At 38.7% G+C, this 21,663-nt stretch overlaps 1 protein-coding gene across 1 annotated transcript in view; it reads right to left on the bottom strand.

The window, feature by feature from the left end:
• RBBP8 (RB binding protein 8, endonuclease) overlaps nt 1-21,663 on the bottom strand; it is a 67,953-nt gene that overhangs the window by 32,634 nt on the left and 13,656 nt on the right. The window contains 7 exon segments of the mRNA XM_032795810.2: nt 509-597; nt 4,055-4,159; nt 6,297-6,466; nt 9,540-9,615; nt 10,976-11,088; nt 17,134-17,174; nt 17,176-17,233. Of these exon segments, the coding sequence (XP_032651701.1) occupies nt 509-597; nt 4,055-4,159; nt 6,297-6,466; nt 9,540-9,615; nt 10,976-11,088; nt 17,134-17,174; nt 17,176-17,233 (652 nt within the window).

The following is a 21,663-nucleotide window of genomic DNA, read 5'->3' as shown; positions in this document are numbered from 1 at the left end:
GGCCTTTACATCAGGAGTAAGCAAAGACAGAACAGTATTTAGAATACTGAGCCCTGGTCTACACCGGGTGGGGGGAATTGATCTAAGTTATGCAGCTTCAGCTACGTGAATAACGTACTTAGATGGACTTACTGTGGTGTCTTCACTGCGGTGAGTCAACTGCTGCTGCTCCCCTGTCAACTCTGCCTGTGCCTCTCACGGCACTGGAGTAAAGGAGTCGACGGGAGAGGCGTAGGGGGTTGATTTATCGCATCTTGATTAGATGCGATAAATCGATCTCTTCTGAATCGATCACTGCCCTTAGAAAATGCATTATTCAGAAGGCTTTTCCTTAATCTTAAAGTGAAAATAGTCAAGAAACAATTACTTTTCCTCTTAGAGTGACTTTTACCTTCCTGGAGCTCAGCAGTTCCCCAATAAGGTCAGTTACATAGCTTGACAAACACTGCATTACACAATAACTGGCTTATAAGATTTATTTTTTGAGAAATACGGGAACATTACTTACAGATTCTTCCTGAACAAGTCCAATTGTTTCTGCAACAACTGCAGCCAAGTTAAAAGATGGCTTTGCAACAGGATAGCTTCCTTGTTTATCTATGTGGATAGAGAAAGGCATAATTAATACATTATACATACATGATAATTTTATTCTATTCTTACACAGAGACTGTGTAAATTGAGTCAGATTTAAAAAAAGTCCATAAATTGAAAAACACATCAAAGTGACAGAAGTGTGTTGCGCTGTTTGGGACATGGTCAACTGAGTGAAAACTTGGGATTCTTATCTATACAGAAGGGAAGATATCCATTCTATTTATATGCAGTCCCCCAAAATCAAACTGTACAGAGACAATCTGAGCAGAAATTACCCTTTCAAGCTTCCCATCTACAGTATAAGTGCCATTATAGTGGCAAGTGGACTGGTGCAGTACGTATGTGTCAATGGTGATAGTGCACCAGAAAGTAAATGTAGAAGATGTAAACTTTTTAAAGTCTAACTTTTCTAACATTGCACGTACTATAAAATATTTCACTCTCAGGTGACTGGGAAGACTGAAGTAAAGCATGACATTCTACATTCTTTAGAATAAGAGGAACATTACCTACAGAGGCAGAGTTCCATACAAGGTTATTTCTTAGTTACTGCATTTTTAAGATGTACTTAAGATACCTAATTGATTCAGTCTTAACGATTACATCTATAAAATATAAACTGTAAAATCTCACTACAGACTTAAGCACTAAATATATCTGATCTGATTTTAGTGGTTAAGTAGACAGCAGAAAATAAGAATATTAAGATTTCAGTCAAACTACTGAGCTAAAGAGTCATTGCCTTTGGCTAGCCTCAAAGACTATGCTTCACAAGCTGTCACAGATTTCTTTCCTGAAGTCTCTGCATATCTGGAAATGGCTACCTTTTCCAACACGCTTCTCTTCTGGTAGCCAGACAGAACAAGTAGAGTGCTGAGCATAGCAGCAATATCCAACAGACATAGAAGCACAGAGCAAATGGACTCAGAAGAATGGATTGGGTTCCCTTTGATTTCTGCACTGTCCCCAAAACCCCTCCTTGTTGATCATAAAGGAAGAAAAATCCTGAGTAGGGAAAGCAGAAGATATGGTATTATCATGCCTCTGTGACAAAAGCCCCCAAAACTCTACTCCCAGGTACCAAAGTACTTCCATCTCAATTCAAGGGAAAACTGAATTTAGGAAGTGGTGTTAGGAAAAGTATGTTGAAGTAATAATAGAACAGTTTTTATATGGTCATATACTGACTTTTTAAGGATATTGGGATATATGATGATATCCTTTACACCTACACCAACCATAGTCATTTTAAATTTCTGCAGAAGACACAGCAAGTGATAATACACTAATTGGCTCTAATCTTCAGTCTGCTCTTTAATTAACTAATTGAAAAAGATTTTAGAATTAGCTACATAAACTGTAAATTTAAATACTCATTTGCTAATGCAAATAGGTAACTGCAGGCCAAAGCGTGCAGCTACATGCACAAAATAGGTAGTGTAACATGCAATTATCGGCACCTGACCATGCCAATTAGGAACATGCAACTTGGCTATTTTGAAAAATTTGGCCCTGAGTAACGCAGTTTTATCAGGCTTATGTAACATCAGATTTTTTAAAACTGATCATTAAATTTAATTATTATATTGCATTTCAGTATGATGTTATGCTACATAGTGCTCAAAACCATATTTTGTTATTTCACATTTTATTGGAAATTCTTCTTTTGAGTGAAGAATTTTTCCATTTTGAAAACATTATCCACAGTAAATTTACTGCCAATGAAACTCAGCATTTCAGGATGGCCCATTAATCTATGGGCAAATTACTCCAACTGGGTTAAAAGAAAGACCTTATTCTAACTGTCCTAACATATTTTAGAGTATTTGCTATCTCTAAACATTTACTATCTGCTTCTAATATAGAGGAATTTAAAATTCAAACTAAGATTACTGCTCCAGATAGTTAATTACTTTAAAAATAATCTCACATTGAAAGAAATCTACGCTGTCTGCTAAAAACAAACATGGCAGCAGACATGAGGGAATAATCTGCTCTAAAACAGGTGCCTGTTAGATCTGACAACTTAAATTTTATTTTTAACACCATATGGTTTTACAGAATTTCTAATTATTTAACTGTATATATGGAATATGAAATGTTCACAATTTTGTAAAATTTTACACAATTTATTCACTGCATTATATGAAACAGTGAACTGACTGAATGTATATTTCCATTCAATACTTGTAGTTTTTTTTCCCTTAAATTTATTCATCTAAGATTTAGATTAGGGCAATAAAGAAAGGCAAACTTGCCATTTTACAGAGTTGTAGAACAGCTCAGTTCATTAAATCAGGGGGAAATAATGGGCTTTCAGGTGACAAACACTAAAGAGTCCTACAAGAATACTTTCTGAAACAGTGCCATCTCCAGTCATCTAATTAAAAATCGAGAAAACTGAAATTTCTGGAAATTACAAGCTTGACATCTTGTTTCTAAAGTAAAGAACATGAAGTGGAGAAAAAAAATTAAGCTACACCAACTCATGATTATGCCAAGAACACAGAAACAGAAACCAAGTTTAAACATTTGGAATCAAATGGGAGAAAAGATTTTAGTTATAACTTCTTGTACTGGAGACAGCACTGGATGACTACAAGAATAGTAAGATTTAGCAATTTCAGTATTTTAATCTATTTTATAGACATTAGACGCATACACTTTAAGGTCAGAAGGGATCATTATGATCATCTAGTCTGACCTCCTGCACAATGCAGGCCACAGAATCTCACCTACCCACTCCTGTAACAAACCCCTAACCCATGTCTGAGTTATTGAAGTCCTCAAATAAGTGGTTTAAAGACCTCAAGGTGCAGAGAATCCTCCATCAAGTGACCTGTGCCCCACGCTGCAGAGGAAGGCGAAAAACCTCCAGGGCCTCTGCCAATCTGTCCTGGAGGAAAATTCCTTCCTGACCCCAAATATGGTGATCAGTTAAACTCTGAGCATGTGGGCAAGACTCAACAGCCAGAACCCAGGAAAGAATTCTCTGTAGTAATTCAGATCCCATCCCATCTAACATCCCAACACAGACCACTGAGCATATTTACCTGCTAATAATCAAAGATGAATTAATTGCCAAAATTACGCTATCCCATCATACCATCCCCTCCATAAATTTATCAAGCTTAGTCTTGAAGCCAGATATGTCTTTTGCCCCCACTACTCTCCTTGGAAGGCTGTTCTAGGACTTCACTCCTCTAATGGTTAGAAACCTTAAAAGACTTTCCCAAAATGACAATGGAAGTAGGTGACAAGAATGGGAACTAGATCTCAGGAGTGTATGCCAGCTCACTGAGGAAATATCCACATTAATTACGGGATTAAGATTACTCCTTTTTTCTGGATCCCGAGCTCAAATTGAAAACTACAAATTGAATTTGAGTTACTGGTTACCCATAACTGCCTGTGTTTTTTCCCTTATGAAATAAATACAATTAAACCTAGTATTTACTTGCTATAGGGGACAGTTCTTGGTCACAGGTGTCTGCCACTAGTATTTCCTTTCCACAGTGCTTAGGAATTTGAGTGGATGACGACAATGGAACTTTTCCAAATGCTAGATAAAGGAATAAAAATAAAGAAGTTAAACTGGATATGACCTGGATTCATAATTATGAATAGGTACAGACTAGGGTTTCAGTCCTGTAAACACTTGTGCACACCACCTAACTTTAAGTATGTGAGAGCAGTCCCATTATCTTCACATGCTTAAAGTTAAAGTGTTTCCATGATCAAGACTTGAAGGGAAAAAACAAACAAAAATAACAACAAAATAGAAAATACATTTCTTGAGATGAAATTGTGCTCAAGAAAAGTATTTTAACATGCAAGCATAAAATAAGCCAGCCAAATAACACTAAAGATATTCTGACAGATAATTATCATTTACGTTGATGCAACAAATCACAGTTATGTATATAACACATTACAGTTAGACCCCATTTACTCAAAGCCTATGTTCTGTACACCGGCCAGCTGAAAGGGGAGGCAGTTGCTTAAAAATTTTACTATTAGAGGGGATTAATTTTCAGCTGTCCCACCAGCAGGTCAGTTAAGACAATGGTGAATATAGTGAATAACTTCACTTTGGATTACAAGCATGACATTTTGTATGGTTATACACTGATACGTAGTTAACCTTTTCCAGCATGGTACCAACAGCCTGTAAGAATAGTTAATATATTTTGTGATTAATATTTTCTATTTTTATTCCTGAAAAGAAAAGAGCCTATTAAAAATGTATATTTATAACTATTCAGAGGCTTCTATATTTGCAGGATACATTCTTATTTCACAAGAAATAAATTAACATAGTATGAGCATCTGGAATACAATATTCAAATCTAGTAACAAGCATCCTGTGTATCATAATAATATATGCAGGAAATCTTACTGCACCTAAAAATAGTTTATATTGTTATTAAAGTAGTTTACATTTGTTAAGTGAATATCTTAGACCAAGTTTAGATTAATCGAAATGCCTACAGTACAAGACAAATGTAAGCAGGATTCCTATAGCAGAAAAACATGTTTTGCAGTTGCTCAATTCAGGTGGCTGTTTTGTTAATTTTGATGCTGCTTCTCTGCAATAACTGAACATGGCAGATTGGTTTTTCTTTTGTTCTCCACTAGGTGGTACAACAAGCACACATACTGCAGAAAGAGCAATTCCAAACTTCAGGTAAGTGTTACTCCAAGAAACTAATTCAGGGATGCCTAGATGGTAGAGTGAAGTCTTGAATGGTTATTAACAAATATCTAACAATAAGTAACACCTGGTTTACACAAGTGTTAACTGAGGGTACAGCTTTTACTAAATAAACTATTACTAGCAAGGTTATATGTGAAGGAAAGAATACAGCTAGACTTCCAACTTTTTAATGGCGAGGGTTATTAACATTGGCACAATTTACCTAGGGATATGATAGAATTTCCATCATTTGTCTTTAAATCAAGACTGGATGTCTTTCTAAGAGATATGCTGTAGCTGAAACAGAAGTTATAGACTTGATGCAGAAATTACTGGGTGATGTTCTTTGGCCTGTGTTATGCAGAAAGTTAGACTAGATCATCATAATGATTCTGGACTTTAAAAAAAAAAAAAGAAAAAAGTCTATGAATTTATGATTCCTAGGCACAGTTTTCAGAGCTGATTTGAGGGAAAAAAAATCTTTTTGCTTACAAACTGAACAAGTTTGATTCTGAAGTCTCTGAAACCTAAACATGTATCCCGAAGAGGTCATGTTTTGCAATTACTTTTAAAATAAATTCCATTTAAAATGTAAATCAATTAGTCTATTATAACAATGAGTGCATTATCACATCTGTTAATTATCTGAACAAGATTTGGATTCAGCCCCTCAATTTTTTTTCATTATTTAGGAGTTCTAGAAAGGGTAAGATTCAGAAAAATCTATTGTCTGCCAAAATCATATACTAATATGGGAATTCAGAAACCTTGGGAGAATAGGACACACTTTAAACATACCACTAGCATACTTGTTAAATATCAAAACAACTTTTCACCCTAGAGCACAGGCACAATTATTACAATACATAACCAATTCACTTTTTTTGAACTTGTATACATTTTAAATCTTATGAATTCCAAATTAAATGTGGCTTTTGTTTTCTTTTCCCCTTTAAAGTCTTGAAAAGCCACTATAGAAAAAGATGACTAAAAACACTCTTACCATTAGTGCTGTCAGAATGCTCAAGGTCTGTATGTGTTTGCTCTGTGTATCGGACATGCCTGTTCTCTTTCTTTCTTCGGATACGATTAACCACTGATAGTGAAAAAGATTGAACTGGTGAATCTGGAATGATCCCTTCCTCCAATTCCATTGCTTGTTGCTCTCTCCCCCTGAGGACAGAATTCAGAGCTAAAATAAAACCTAAAAACAGCAACATGAAGAGCTAAATCTTTAATTTTAAGAAATTTATGAAAATCAGTATAAGAAAATGACAATCACAGATTCAGAATATACATCATGACTCCAGACTATTAGAAGAGACAGACCTAACAAGAAATTCAGAAAGGCTAGATCAGGGGTAGGCAACATATGGCATGCGTGCCGAAGGCGGCACACAAGCTGATTTTCAATTGCACTCATACTACCTGGGTCTTGGCCACTGGTCCGGGGGGCTCTGCATTTTAATTTTAAATGAAGCTTCTTAAACATTTTAAAAACCTTATTTACTTTACATACAACAATAGTTTTGTTATATATGCTAGACTTATAGAAAGAGAACTTATTAAAATGTTAAAATGTATTACTGGCACGCGAAACCTTAAATTAGAGTGAATAAATGAAGACTTAGCACACCACTTCTGAAAGGTTGCCGACCCCTAGGCTAGATCATCCTGTGAACTTCATAAACTTTCATGCTTCAGGGCTTAAGTCAATCTCCTGCAGTAAGAACCATCAAGTACTTGTCACCTTTGATGACAAGATCCAAAAGAAGATAGACTACTGGTCTGATCCATTATGGCAATTCCTATATTCCTCAAGAACATAAAAAATAAGAGACATGCTACCAGGCAAATCTGAAGTTCCTTAATGTTACTAAAATTGCTCAGAGACAATCTTCCCCCACATATGATTTCATGCTACGGTTTACTAACTGCCCTATATTTAATTTGTTTTTAGATGATTAAGATAACTCCTAAGAGAGCCCTATACCCCAAACTGTGCCACCTTTTAGAGAAAGAAGTCACCTGAAACATGTTTAAAATTCATAGATCAGTAAGTGTGAAGTTCACTTGGCCCTAATTTTGTGTGGTCTCAGAGCCTACTCACACGATATGCAAAAAATGGTTTAATAAAGTGGTAAACCTCTTCTAGATATGATTTCTTGGGAGAAGTGGCAGGGATCACAGAGGGAAAGAACAAGCTCTAATTAGAGAGCTCTGAACTAGATAAACAGAATGTTTTATCCTGTTTTGTCCTCTTACGGGAAGTACTTTTCACTGTCACATGGGAAAAGAAAATGAAAGAAAAGCGAAGACAAAGAGTTAAGGAAATCAAACTCAGTCAGGCCACTTTTGTCATTTTTCCTTAATGTTACTTCTCCTTTTGACCTCTCAAGAGAAAACAGAGACTGGAGACCACTTTTCTGTCTTTGGAAAGTAGGCTGCAAGGACTTAGATCTAAAGGAAGAGGAGGAGGAAGTGTGGAGAAACTGCCAAGCAAAATCCTCTTCAATGACTGAGGGAACTACCTAGCTATACAATAAAATAAAATAAAAGAGGAAATAAAATTCTGTATGTTTATAGTGCCTTTAAACTGGTGATTTCAAAGTATTTTACAAGATAAATTATCACCACCCACAAAAACTGAGGCACAGGTTAGTGAGTTGTGTAAAGTCACACAGCAAGACTGGATCAAACCGACAGCGGAAAAAAATGTTGTGGGCGCAATAAGGTAACTTGTAATGACTTCTGTAAAAGAAGCTGGAAATACAATGAAAAAAATGCAGAAATCTATCAGCTCAGTCAACAACAATGACTGAGCTACTTAGACTTAATTTGTTTGACAAGTCTGAAGGCAGTCTGAGTGTCAGCTTGGGTACATTTTTTACCTGCTAAGTTTGTTTCTTTGAACACTTCAAGGTGAATATTTATGTGTGGGTTATGCTGCTTCTCTTCAAATAGGTGGTCACAAAAAATACTGAAACCTTAGAGCTATGCCACCTGCTATCAAACAGACTTTGCTTGACTTGAAATTCTCTATATGAAATTCACGAAGTACTATCAAGAACCAGTTACAAAAGCAGTAATATTGGCTACCTATTTTCTCAACTTTTATCCATTCAGTTATTCTGCAAACATGAACTAACTGCTGGAATCTCCATTCAATATTAGTAGACTACTCAGTCTTGTACAAGATAACTGAGAAACTGAAATAGCATGTAAGAAATATTTTTCTCTACCATTCTCCTGATCTATTTCAGATAGACTTCCAAAATAGTATAACATAAAACAGCCAGAGGAGAAGGGTTTAAAGTTCAGTTCAGTAACTGCTGAAAAGCATCTCCAACATATAGAGTGTCCATAAGGACACTACACCAAATACATAATTCCTGAAATAAGGAAAGACTCCCAGAAACCACCTAAAATATTTGAACATGGAAGTCTCTGATCTCTCCATCCAAGCATGGTAGCAAGACCTCTAGTAAAACAGGATTTGAACACACAATACAGTTTTCCTATAATCTAGACTGCTTTCCCCTATACCTTCATAAGTCTCTTTGGAAATAGTAATTTTAGACAGTTTTAGACCTTGCTAGGATGACAATCAAGCAGTAAAGATCTAATTTCATTATATATGTTTGAAAAAGAGACCTATTAGTTTCTCTAGTCTATATTCCTACCATCACAGGACTGATCCCTAGAAGACCAGAACTGAACAAAATATTTCGAGTGCTGTTGCATCACAGCTGCATGAAAGAATACTAGCTCGCTCTCCCACAATGCAAAATCATCTCTGTATTAAGTACAATATTACATGTGCTATCATATTACATTAGTGAATAAGTAGGTCATTGGATTGCATTTATACTTGGGGTCTCTTGCAAAATGTACTGCTTACCAGAGATTTCCCCCTCTCACTAAATATCTAATTTAGAAATCTCTTTTCTAAAATCTCATCTGGGCAAGAAAGAATAACCTGAATAATTGCACTGGTATAAGTGAATATGAATTTAAAATCCATATTCATAATAACCAAGATCTCTTAAAGAGCACATACACACACAGTGTAAAATAAGGGAAAATGCTGCATATTGAGATAGAAAGATATTTGTTTTCAGTTCTTTATTAATTCTAAATGAAAGTGGACTTTCATTGGACAATTTATTAAGAGATCTGATTCAAGTCTGAGGAATTAAACAGACGTAATGTTTTCGGAAATTAATGTTGAGAAAAAGGAACTTACTCCATCTGCTTCTGCAACTGCTGAAGATGTTCAGATATCTTTTTATTTTCATCCTGTAAGTTGTTTTTTTCATTCACTGCAATATATAGTGAAACATCAGCACACACACTAATCTAATGTTGCATTTGACCTTTGTTAGTTCCTCTGAGTCTAACAGGACTAGGAAGTGAGAGATCAGATTATTACACAATCGTAAAAACTGTAAACTTCTACTCTTTTATTGACATTCAAAAACAGAAGTATTCAAGTGAGTCGTAAATTAATTTTTTACAGCAAAGTTATTTCAAATTACTGGATCACGTTAATTAGTTCCATGTAATTAGTAGTTACTTTAATTTTGGATGTGAGTTTTTTTTCAGTCAAACTGAACAGCTAATTCTGGGTTCCTTGACATAACTGCCTAGACTGGGGACAGAGAGACCATGGAAAGCAACATAATCAAGGTTTACTTTTTGGTCCCCAAAATAACGAGATCATCTGAGAAATAATAATGCATTACTATGATATTGGAAGCCGTAATAGTAGAAATTAAAACTAGAAAGACTCATCACAATTCGCTGACTTACATCTCTGATATCATCTCTTCCATCTCTCCTATTTCTGCCAACACCTCACACTTAGAACACACTCAGTCTCATCTCCATGCCTCTTCCCATAATGCCCCATATTGCTGGAATGCCAGGTCCCACCTTCCTCTGTTCATTTTCTCCTTATTGTCATGCTTCTGTTCCTTTTTCTTCTTATATATTTTCTTCGTATTTATTTTGTTCTTATTCTCTCATGGTTATGGCCCTACCAAATTCACAGTCCATTTTGATCAATTTCAAGGCCAGAGGGTTTTTAGATCAGTCAATTTCACATTTTCATGTGTTTACATCTGAAATTTCAGGGTGTTGTGACCCTGGGGATTCCAACCCAAAAGGGGATAATGGGGTGTGTGTGTCATAAAGCTGTGGGTGGCAATCCTGCAACCTCTCCCCCTCAACAGCTTTGCGACCCCAGTGGATCTTTTTTTGGGTCAGGACCTCCAGGATTACGACAGCCTGAAATTTCAGACGAAAATGTCTGAAAACAAACTGACCAATTTCAAAACCCTCTTGCCTTGAAATTGATCAAAATGAACTGTGAATTTGAAAGGGCATAACCATGAGAGAATAAAAACAAAATGCATACAACGAGATTACAGCAACAGGATTTCTCTCCATTTTAATATGAAAATAAAATGACTAAAAACTGTCTCTCTCATTTATTTTGTTTTGCAGACCACATATGGGAGTGTTCTTGCTTTATTGAACTTTTTAGGCTTATTAAAGGCACAATATGGGAATTCTCTCAACCTACAGCAAGGTGTATAATCACCAGTTTACAAACAATATAGCAAAGTTTATAACAGACTGCATTTTGTCTTGGGGACTATTATACTAGATAACACTCACTAAGTTCCGTTATAAGTTTAAGGTTCTGTTGCCGGATATTTTCAAACTCCTGCTGTTTCTTTCTCATATGCTCCTCAGTTACTGCACAGCGATCGCATAGTCCTGCTCTTAATCTATGGGAAAAATTAAAAATTAAATTTTCCATCTGTTAGAAAGAATGTCATACATAGGGCCCTACCAAATTCACAGTGCATTAGGCCAATTTCACGGTCATAGAATTAAAAAAATTATTATTGTCATGATTTCAGCTATTTAAATCTGAAATTTTATGGTGTTGTAATTGTAGGGGTCCTGACCCAGAAAGGAGTCGTGGTGGGGAGGGTAGCAAGGTTATTTTAGGGGTGGTTGTGGTACTGCTACCTTTACTTCTGTGCTTCTGCTGGCGGTGGCACAGCCTTCAGAGCTGGGCAGCTGGCGAGCAACGGCTGCTGGCTGGGAGCCCAGTTCTGAAGGCAGAGCTGGCACCAGCAGCAGCGCAGAAGTAACGATGGCATGGTAGGATATTGCCACCCTTACTTCTGTGCTGCTGCCTACAGAGCTGGGCCCTCAGTCAGCAGCCGCCACTCTCCACCACTCTGAAGGCAGCAAGGCAGAAGTAATAGTGGCATGGTATTGCCACCCTAACCTCTGCACTGCTGCTGGTGGGGGTGCTGCCTTCAGAGATGGGCGCCTGCAGGGGCGACTACAGGCACCAGCACACCAAGCACATGGTTGGGGCGGCAAGCCGCGGGGGGCGCTCTGCCGGTCGCCGTGAGGCAGCAGGCAGGCTGCCTTCGGCGGCATGGCTGCGGAGGGTCTGCTGGTCCCGCGGCTTTGGCAGACCTCTCGCTGGCAAGCCGCCAAATCCGCGGGAGCTGGGACCTCCTGTAGGCAAGCCGCCGAAGGCAGCCTGCCTGCCGTGCTTGGGGCGGCAAAATACTAGAACCGCCCCTGGGTGCCTGGCCAACAGCCACCACTATCTGGCTGCCCAGCTCTGAAGGCAGTGCAGAAGCAAGGGTGGAAATACCACAACCTCCCTAAAATAACCTTGTGACCCCCCTGAAACTCTCTTTTGGATCAAGACCCCTAATTTGAGAAACGCTGGTCTCCCTCATGAAATCTGTATAGTACAGGTAAAAGCACACAAAAGACCAGATTTCACAGGGGGGAAAGCATATGTCATGGTCTGTGACGCATTTTTCATAGTCACGAATTTGGTAGGGCTCTAGTCATACGTAAGTCAGACATTGGTACTTAATTGGCTTTTGAAACAATAAAAGTAGTAAGCTGTTGACAACTATGCAGAAGGTTGCTAACTGAAGACATTCCATACTTTTGATGTATTGATACTTGAATAACTATACATAAAATAGAATTGAACATTTACTTTGAATTGAGATTTAAAGGAAGACTTCAGTAATTAGTCATACGTTAAATAGCCAAGGAATTATTAGATGAGAAAATTACTACCTGTAGTCTATGTGAGTTTGTGTAATTATATACACAAATTTTCAAAATTGGGTTTTTGAAACACCTATCAAGTTATTTCCATTTAGTGAAGAATGCTGATTTATTTCAGTGAGAGCCTATATTAATATTTGTATATATGCATTCCAGTTATTTCAGCAGCATCCAAAATGTGTTAGGCAATTTTCAAACACAAGGCAAGAGACATCTTCTTAAGCATACAGTCTAAAAAGAATGATACAACATACAAGGAAAGCAATCAGGGTTATAATATACAATACAATTCTATAATATATAAAAGGAGTTACTTTTATAAGTAACGTTAAGTTACACGCACTATGCTGTACGACTTCATGAAACCCTCCTAGCTATTGCCACTGCAAAACCAAGAGGTTCAACTGTGTTGTTCTTACACCTCTCTCTACCACCTCTTCTCTCCACTTAAATGAGCAGCTCACCGAACGCAAGGTAAACAAATAAGCAGATCACTTTCTTGTAAGCCTCAGTTTAATGATGTCAAGTATCAGAGGGGTAGCCGTGTTAGTCTGGATCTGTAAAAGCAGCAGAGAATCCTGTGGCACCTTACAGACTAACAGACGTTTTGGAGCGTGAGCTTTCGTGGGTGAATACCCACTTCGTCAGACGCAGGTAGTGGAAATTTCCAGGGTAGGTATATATATGCTAGCAAGCAAGCTAGAGATTAACGAGGTTAGTTCAATCAGTGAGGATGGGGCCTGTTCTCAGCAGTAGAGGTGAAACCAAGGAGAGAAAACTGGTTCTGTAATTGGCAAGCCATTCACAGTCTTGTTAGTCCAGAGCTGATGGTGTCAACTTGCAGATGAACTGAAGCTCAGCAAGTTTCTCTTTTGAAGTCTGGTCCTGAAGTTTTTTTTTGTTTCAGGATGGCCACCTTAAGGTCTGCTATAGTGGTCCAGGGAGTTGAAGTGCTCTCCTACAAGGTTTTGTATATTGCCATTCCTGATATCTGATTTGTGTCCATTTATCCTTTTCCGTAGTGACTGTCCAGTTGGCCGATGTACATAGCAGAGGACTACAATGCATTGGTCACCTCCCAGAAAACACCATCCTAGCCACCATGGATGTAGAGGCCTCTCTACACAACATCCCACACACAGATGGAATACAAGCTGTCAGGAACAGTATCCCTGATGATGCCACAGCACAACTGGCTGCCTGAGCTCTGTGCCTTTATACTCACACACAACTATTTCCAAGTTTGATGACAATATATATCTCCAGATCAGTGGCACTGCATGGCACACCGCAGGCCCACAATACGCCAATATTTTATGGCTGACCTGGAACAACGCTTCCTCAGCTTCTCATCCACTCACGCCCCTTCTCTAACTACGCACAATTGATGAATCTTCATCATCTGGACCATGGGAAGGAGACTCTAGAAAAATTCCACCCACCGATTTCAACAACATCCACCCAACCATCAACCTCACCTGGAACAATCTACACAGGAGGGACCACTTTCTAAGACACCAACGGTGCAAATAAGTGATGGTCACATTAAAACCACCCTATACGAAACCTACCCGACTCCGCTATGGCCCACCTTCATGCCTCCAGCTTCATCCCGGACACATCACGCGATCCATTGTCTACAGCCAAGCAACTGAGGTACAACCGCATCTGCTTCAGACCCTGCAGGACAGAGACCAACACTACAAAATCCCAGCAAAGCATCTCAAAACTAACAATACCCGCACGAGAAATTAGGAAAGCAGATCAACAGAGCAGATGCTGTACCACAGAAGCCTCCTACTGCAAACAAACCCAAGAGAGACAAAACAGGACTCCACTGGCCACTCACATACAGCCCACCAGCTAACCCTCCAACGCATCATCAGGGACTATACCAACCCATCCTGAAAAGATCCAAACTTTCACAAGTCCTTGGCGTTGCAACGCACACATCCTTAGACCCACAGACCTGCCAAACACAACTGAAAACGATTCGCCACCAGCCAGAACCTGCACAATTACACCGATAGTAACACTCTACTCTACGGAACCATCCCATGCAACAAACCGTCGAGCAAGCTCGCCTAACAATAATCTGACCTCAACCACACATCCATCATCTAGTACCTAACCAGACAGCCCATACCATTCATAGGTCTCCACACCCCTCAGATCCGACCTCCCAACCCCTAACCAAACATGCACTCCGCCTCCACCACACAATGATAAAGAGTCCACTGTAATATACGCCATACATATGCCAGGAAACCCTCTTGCTATGTACATCGCCAAACGACAGTCACTAACGGAAAAGGATAATGGACAACAAATCAATATAAGGAATGGCAATTTACAAAAACCTGTAGGAGAGCAACTTCAACCTCAACCTGGCCACACTCATAGCAGACCCTTAAGGTGGCCATCACTGCAACAAAAAACTTCAGGACCCAAGACTTCAACAGAGAAACTGCTGAGCTTCAGTTCAACTCTGCAAGTGACACCATCAGCTCTGGACTAAAACAAAGACTTGCGAATGGCAATGCCATTACAGAACCAGTTTTCTCCTCCCTGGTTTTCACACCTCTAAATGCAGAAACAGGGCCCCATCCTCCTGATTGAACTAACCTCGTTATCTCTAGCTTGCTTGCTAGCATATATATACCTACCCCTGGAAATTTCTACTACCTGCGTCTGACGAAGTGGGTATTCACCCACGAAAGCTCACGCTCCAAAACATCTGTTAGTCTATAAGGTACCACAGGATTCTCTGCTGCTTTTTCAGTTTAATGAAGTATTAGACATTTAATAATTGTAATTCTAATGTTTAGCTATTATTTTCTATCTAAAAATTGTCCAAAATTATGCAAAAATAAGACACACTTTGAACATAAAATATGAACATGATAAATGAAGCAAAAGAATAGGCAAGTTGTACCAGTAATCAATAATAACCACTCAGTATGGAATAATAACCCCATGTAACTAATAACTCAGACACACATACTTAGGGTCTGATCCAAAGTCTCCAAAGTCAATGCTTCCACTGATTTCAGTGGGCTTTGGACCAGGCCCTTAAAGTATATTTGTGGTCAGAAAAGGATTTTGTCTGAATATCACATTTTTACTTGACATATTCTCTCCCTATTACGTTATATTTGTTCACTTTGTAGGCAAAAAACCAAGTGTTTATTTACTACTGTTAGCAATGAAGAACCAAAAGCATTATGGAACACAGAGCTGGATTCTGTTTTACCTGGGTTATCAAAATAATTGCCAGTTAATACTGTATTTCTGCAACAAGAATTTATTCCTGGTAACTTAAGAAGCAGAAAGAATACAGCTGAATTTTCAGATCTTAGGCTGATTTTTCTTAGGGCAAATGCTCATCTTGGCTTTTAAACTGATTATGTTTGATACTACAGCAATGGAGAATGACTGTAAAAAGAATGGTTTAGTAGTCTCTCTTCTTATAACCACATTAAACACATGGTATTCTGAAAGGTAAAACTGATGTTTGTAATACGGTTGTCCTCCTTGAATCAAACAGTCTTAAATACTCTTGGTTTTTCAGAACAAGAGTACCTTGTCTGCCAAGTAACCACGCAAGTTCATCCATTTGTATCTCTTTACTTTGTCCATGCAGGGTCAAAAGTTCAGTACCTTACACTATTTAATGGTCCTATTCCCCTTTACAAAGAATTTCCAGGTATAAAGCAAACTATAAGGCTTTTACCTTGTGGATTTTCACCTAGCAGACAAGTAGGAAAATGGTCCCAATATATTATGAACTCCTGCTTTCAATGTATTCTAAAAGCCTTTAAGTAGTGAGTTTTATACACAAATAACATAATACTGGTCCCAGACACTTTTAAAGACTAATAAGAGATTTGATATAATTTTATGCATACTAGTTTTGTTCAATACTAATAGATTAAACAAACAAGCCACATGACATCCAAACTTAAAGAAAAAAACAGAATGGAGCAAGTAGTGATCAGTGAACAGCTGAGTATGAGAAAAGATTGGGGGAAAAAGCCAAAGCTTAAAGGAGATTGAAAAGAACCCTGAAAATCATAATCTACTGTAAGCATGGCTAATCAGCTGTCATGAGATTTTTAAAATAGAAAATGTAATTAATAAATGCTTTCTAATTTATTTTGCCATTTCCTTTAGAATCCTGGGCAGGATCTTGTCTTGCTCTGGAGTTTTGTCAATCTTCAAACATGCTAAATTCTCAATTTCCCATTTAATTTACACCTCTTACAGCAATTTTTGTAGAGGATATGAATTTGTTTAGAAGTTGCCACATTGTTTCCAGGTTGACCTCTTTCATTTCTATGTATCTTATTGCACCAAGCACCGTGGTACCTGTGAATGAATACAATTACACCTCTACCCCGATATAACACTGTCTTTGGAAGCCAAAAAAATCTTACCACGTTATAGCTGAAACCGTGTTATATCGAACTTGATTTGATCTGCCAGAGTGCGCGCAGCTCTGCGCTCCCCCCCCCCCACCCCCCGAGCACTGCTTTACTACGTTATATCCAAATTCGTTTATATCGGGTCACATTACATCGGGGTAGAGGTGTATGTAAGAGGATTATGCACTTTCTACCTCTCCTTTAACTATGAGTCTGAGTATACATGAAAAAAAGTTTTGGTCCAGCCCCTTTTCCTCTCCCCCCCAGCAAAACAAAAACAAAACAAAACCTCACTCACCTGTTTCTAAAACTTTGATAGTGTCATGAAGTCCTTTTCTGTTGCTCTCTCAGCTGCTGATTTTTGGTATAAAACTCTTCAAGCCTCTCTGCATCCCACAATAAAGGAAGAAACAGGTAAATGCTTTTAGAAACAGATAAAAAAATCTCTTCAGTTGTGACTTAAAAGCTATTAATTTCAATAGATAATTCTTGTTATGGTTATGGCAACTTTGCTCTCTTAATGTTTTCTATCTGAGACGTGTGATTGATAATCAGCAAAAATATTAAGTTGAAGACAATAAAATGAAAAACTTGCACATGTTTATTGTGAATGGCTGGTAACTTAAAATAATGTTTGATTGATACAGAAATGTGGTACTCCGTAGCTCATGTTGCAATTGAATTTCCACTAATGTCTGATTTTGGACACTTCCCCCATTTCAACCACAAAAGAGTTATGCACTAAAAGGGCCATTAAAGATGGTAGGTTAGATCTGGAGCCAAAATAAATTTTTCTACAATCTCCAAATAAACCAGACAAAAGTCACCCAAATTATGGCACCTTACACACAACTTCTGTGGGAGATTCTGCACCAACAAATTCAAATTCTGCATATTTTGTCAAAATATGCAATATAATCACCCCAGTTTCATTTGTTTTTGGTAATTTATTTAAACTACAATACAGAAAAAAAGTCTCAATAACTATTCAGCATTATCCAAAACACACAAAATCTTAGTTTACAACACTTGGTAAACTAAATACCCTGCATTCCAGTTATAACCCTGGATTTAAATTACATTACAGAAAACCAAAGAGGAAGGAAAAAAGTAGAATGTCATTTTAAATTGCTCAGACTTTCACATATGAAAGTCATACAGTTTTGCTAATCATTGTCCTGGACCTGGCTGGGTACTTCGGGAAGTGCTTGGTTCTGACTGTTCTGACATTTATGACTGCTTGGTAAATATTTTATTTGCCTTAGTATTTTTTTTTTTAATGGGAAAGTAAATAAATCCAGAGATGTCTATATACCCATTCTGCACTTCTACATAGGAAAAGTGAGAGAAACACAGAGATCTTCCTAGCTGAGGATTCCCTTACTGTCATTTATAATAAGGCTCCTTTACATGATAAGTTTATGGAGGGGATGGTATGATGGGATAGCCTAATTTTGGCAATTAATTTGGCAACTGATCTTTGATTATCAGCAGGTAAGTATGCCCAATGGTCTGTGATGGGATGTTAGATGGGGTGGGATCTGAGTTACTACAGAGAATTCTTTCCTGGGTGCTGGCTGGGGGTCTTGCCCACTTGCTCAAGGTTTAACTGATCGCCATATTTGGGGTCAGGAAGGAATTTTCCTCCAGGGCAGATTGGCAGAGGCCCTGGCGGTTTTTACCTTCCTCTGCAGCATGGGGCATGGATCACTTGCTGGAGGATTCTCTGCACCTTGACGTCTTCAAACCACAATTTGAGAACTTCAATAACTCAGACATGGGTCAGGGGTTTGTTACAGGAGTGGGTGGGCGAGATTCTGTGGCCTGCACTGTGCAGGAGGTCAGACTAGATGATCATAATGGTCCCTTCTGACCTTAAAGTCTATGAGTCTATGAGGTGCAGGCCCCACCCAGGAGGCACTTATCTGCTTGCCCCCTCCCACCGCCAGTGCCACAAATGCCACCCCCACATCTCTCACTGGCCGCAGTTTCTGGCCAATAGGAGCTGCGGAGTCGGTGCTGGGGGGTGCGGGCAGCATGTGGAGCTGCCTGCCTCCCCCGCCAAGGGGCTGCAGAGACATGCCAGTTGCTTCTGGGAGCAGCACGGGGCCAGCCTTAGTCCTGCTGTGCCACTGGACTTTTATCGGCTGGAAATCAAGATCTACTGGCAGAGGCTCCAGGATCGACCAGTTGATCGCAATCTACCAGTTGGTGACCACCGGACTAGATGATCATGATGGCTCCTTCTAGCTGTAAAGTCTATGAGATTCATAAACATGCAAAAAAGGAATAAATCTAATTTTTAAAAGTCATTTATAGGTCATCTTTAAATTATCAAACTATAGACTTGAATCCTGTTTTACATAAAATACTTAAAAGAATATATAAAAGTACACATCCATTTCCTTTTAAAACTCAGTAGATTTAATGATCTGATCCTAAACTTTATGTTCATGTTTTAAAGAAATACAATGGAAGGAACAGAAAGAAGTTTTCAGGATTTTGGTACTGCTTGACAAAAGTGACTGACAATTCGGCTAAGAAGCTAGTCTTTGTAATGAATAGTCTCTGACCCTGCATTTACAAGATCATTAGCTCCAACACTGAACCAGGGTACAACATAAGGAGCTCATTGTCAGGGTGGTTATCAAGTCTGAAATATTAAACCTCAGCTATTCAAAAGCATCAGGGAAAACAAAAACCCCTATGTAAGACTATTGTATCTACAATGTGGTACTTGTAGAACGACTCCAGCAAACAATAATTACACCAATTGGTTTGATATATATTAAATCACAACAAAATATCATCAATAATACAAATCTTCTAAACTGCCCAAGAATGTAAACTTTTCATTTTACACGGATGTAGAAACAGGTCAGGATTAAGTCAGTAACAGCACCAACAGTCAATCTCACAATTTTAGACTGGAACTGAAGCACATCTAAATATATTTTTGGAAGCTGTACACAATAATAAATAAAAAGGGTGGTGCTTAATTTGATTTTTAAAGATATTTGTGACTATTACACAAAGCAAGAAATAACTGAAAATCACTTACTATAACTGATGGTACACAAGTGTTGTAGTGTAAAAAGTGTGATTTGATTTATAGCTTGGTTCCATTATTGTCTGTGAAGTTACACAGTCACTCTATTGCCAAAGCTATTTTGTTCCTGACACATAAACTGTAGATATACACTATTTGGATTTTCACAAAACATCTTTGACAGGGTGTTTCATGAAATCCTACTCTCAAAATTAATTTGAATTCATTTTGATACCAATGTCAAATGGACTGAAAACTAGCTGAAGGACTAAAAAGGCACAGCCTAATCTGACAAATTTTGTTCTGTTCCATGCATTGTGTTTTATACAAATTTAATGTTTACACAGTAGCAAATAATTTGCATTACTATAAACTGAGGCCTAAGCTGACAGTCAACACACGCTGTCCAATCAGAGATGGGAGTAGGACTTGCAGCTGCATAAAACTTGGCAACTCTGGCTGGCAAAGCTGGGTGAGTGCTGAAGATGGAAGCTAAGAGGTAGCTGTGTGTGTGGTTACTGGGGCTGTTGGTACTGCTGTGGGTTTGTGGGTTGCTGGGGAGATTTAGAGAGTGCTGAGGATGCTAGGGGGAGGATGGGCAGGGTGCAGATGTGGGAGCTTGAGGGCTTGGCTACACTCGAAAATTCAAAGTGCTGCCGCCGGAGCACTGCTGCAGCAGTGCTTTGAAGTGTGAGTGTGGTCGCAGCACCAGCGCTGGGAAAGAGCTCTCCCAGCGCTGCACATACTCCACCTCCTCATGGGGATTAGCTTGCAGCCGCACTCCCAGCGCTGAGGCACTGTTTACACTGGCGCTTTACAGCGCTGTATCTTGTAGTGCTCAGGGGGGTGTTTTTTTCACACCCCTGAGCGAGAAAGTTGCAGCACTGTAAAGCGCCAGTATAGCCAAGGCTTAAGGATAATACATCCCTCGCCTTGTGCTGCTGTCCTGCCTTCTCCTTCAAATGCCACTACTAAATCCTCCTAGCTGCCCTTTTCAGATCCGGATCCAGCAGAGGGAATGGCAAGAGAGGCAGCAGGCAGATGACTACTCAGTAGGTGCCAAATTGACACCAGGTGGCCAAAACATAGGACAGCAGCTCAGATGGATATGTAAGAACTAAGCTAAGAAAAGGGAATGTGTGACAGAACTGAAATGCCTGACATTTGGCAGCAGGAAAGGATAATGACAACTAGACACCTAAGAGGGGTGTGTTTAGCCGGAATATGCATACAACATTAAAATTTTACTGCAAACACCAGTGAGGACAGACAAAATGTACAGGGGCCTATAGACAAAAATCAAACAATTTAATTTGGAAAAATGCAAGCTAATGCAGCTGGGGAAATACAAATCAAGTAACGAATTTGACAGATGGCAAATAACTGAAAAGCAGTAGTTCTGAAAGTGGATAGCAAGTTAAGCATGATTTCGCAATGCAATAGGACAGCACAAAAGGGCAATGTAATCGTGATATACATGTAGAGATTTCACACCACAGAAAAGGGAAGTAATAATTCTATACTATAGGGCTTTGGTGCATAGCTGCCCTGGAAATCTGCGTTGATCTCCAAGATCATAATGATACATACATTGGAGGAAGTCATAAAAGAGCCACCAGAAAGATGACACCTCTGGGAGTTATCATTATACAAATACATACATAACTGGAAAACTAATAAAGATACTAAAGAGTAAATCTGGACAATGTTGGGGAGGGTTCATATCTATTTGAAAGGTGCAACTATAAAGGAAGGAGAGGAATTATTTATTCAAA

The sequence above is a fragment of the Chelonoidis abingdonii genome, chromosome 2 (genome assembly GCF_003597395.2).
Source record: "Chelonoidis abingdonii isolate Lonesome George chromosome 2, CheloAbing_2.0, whole genome shotgun sequence".
NCBI lineage: Eukaryota > Metazoa > Chordata > Testudines > Testudinidae > Chelonoidis > Chelonoidis abingdonii.
The sequence above is the reverse complement of the archived record's forward strand: the minus strand, read 5'-3'. Positions and strand labels throughout refer to the sequence as shown.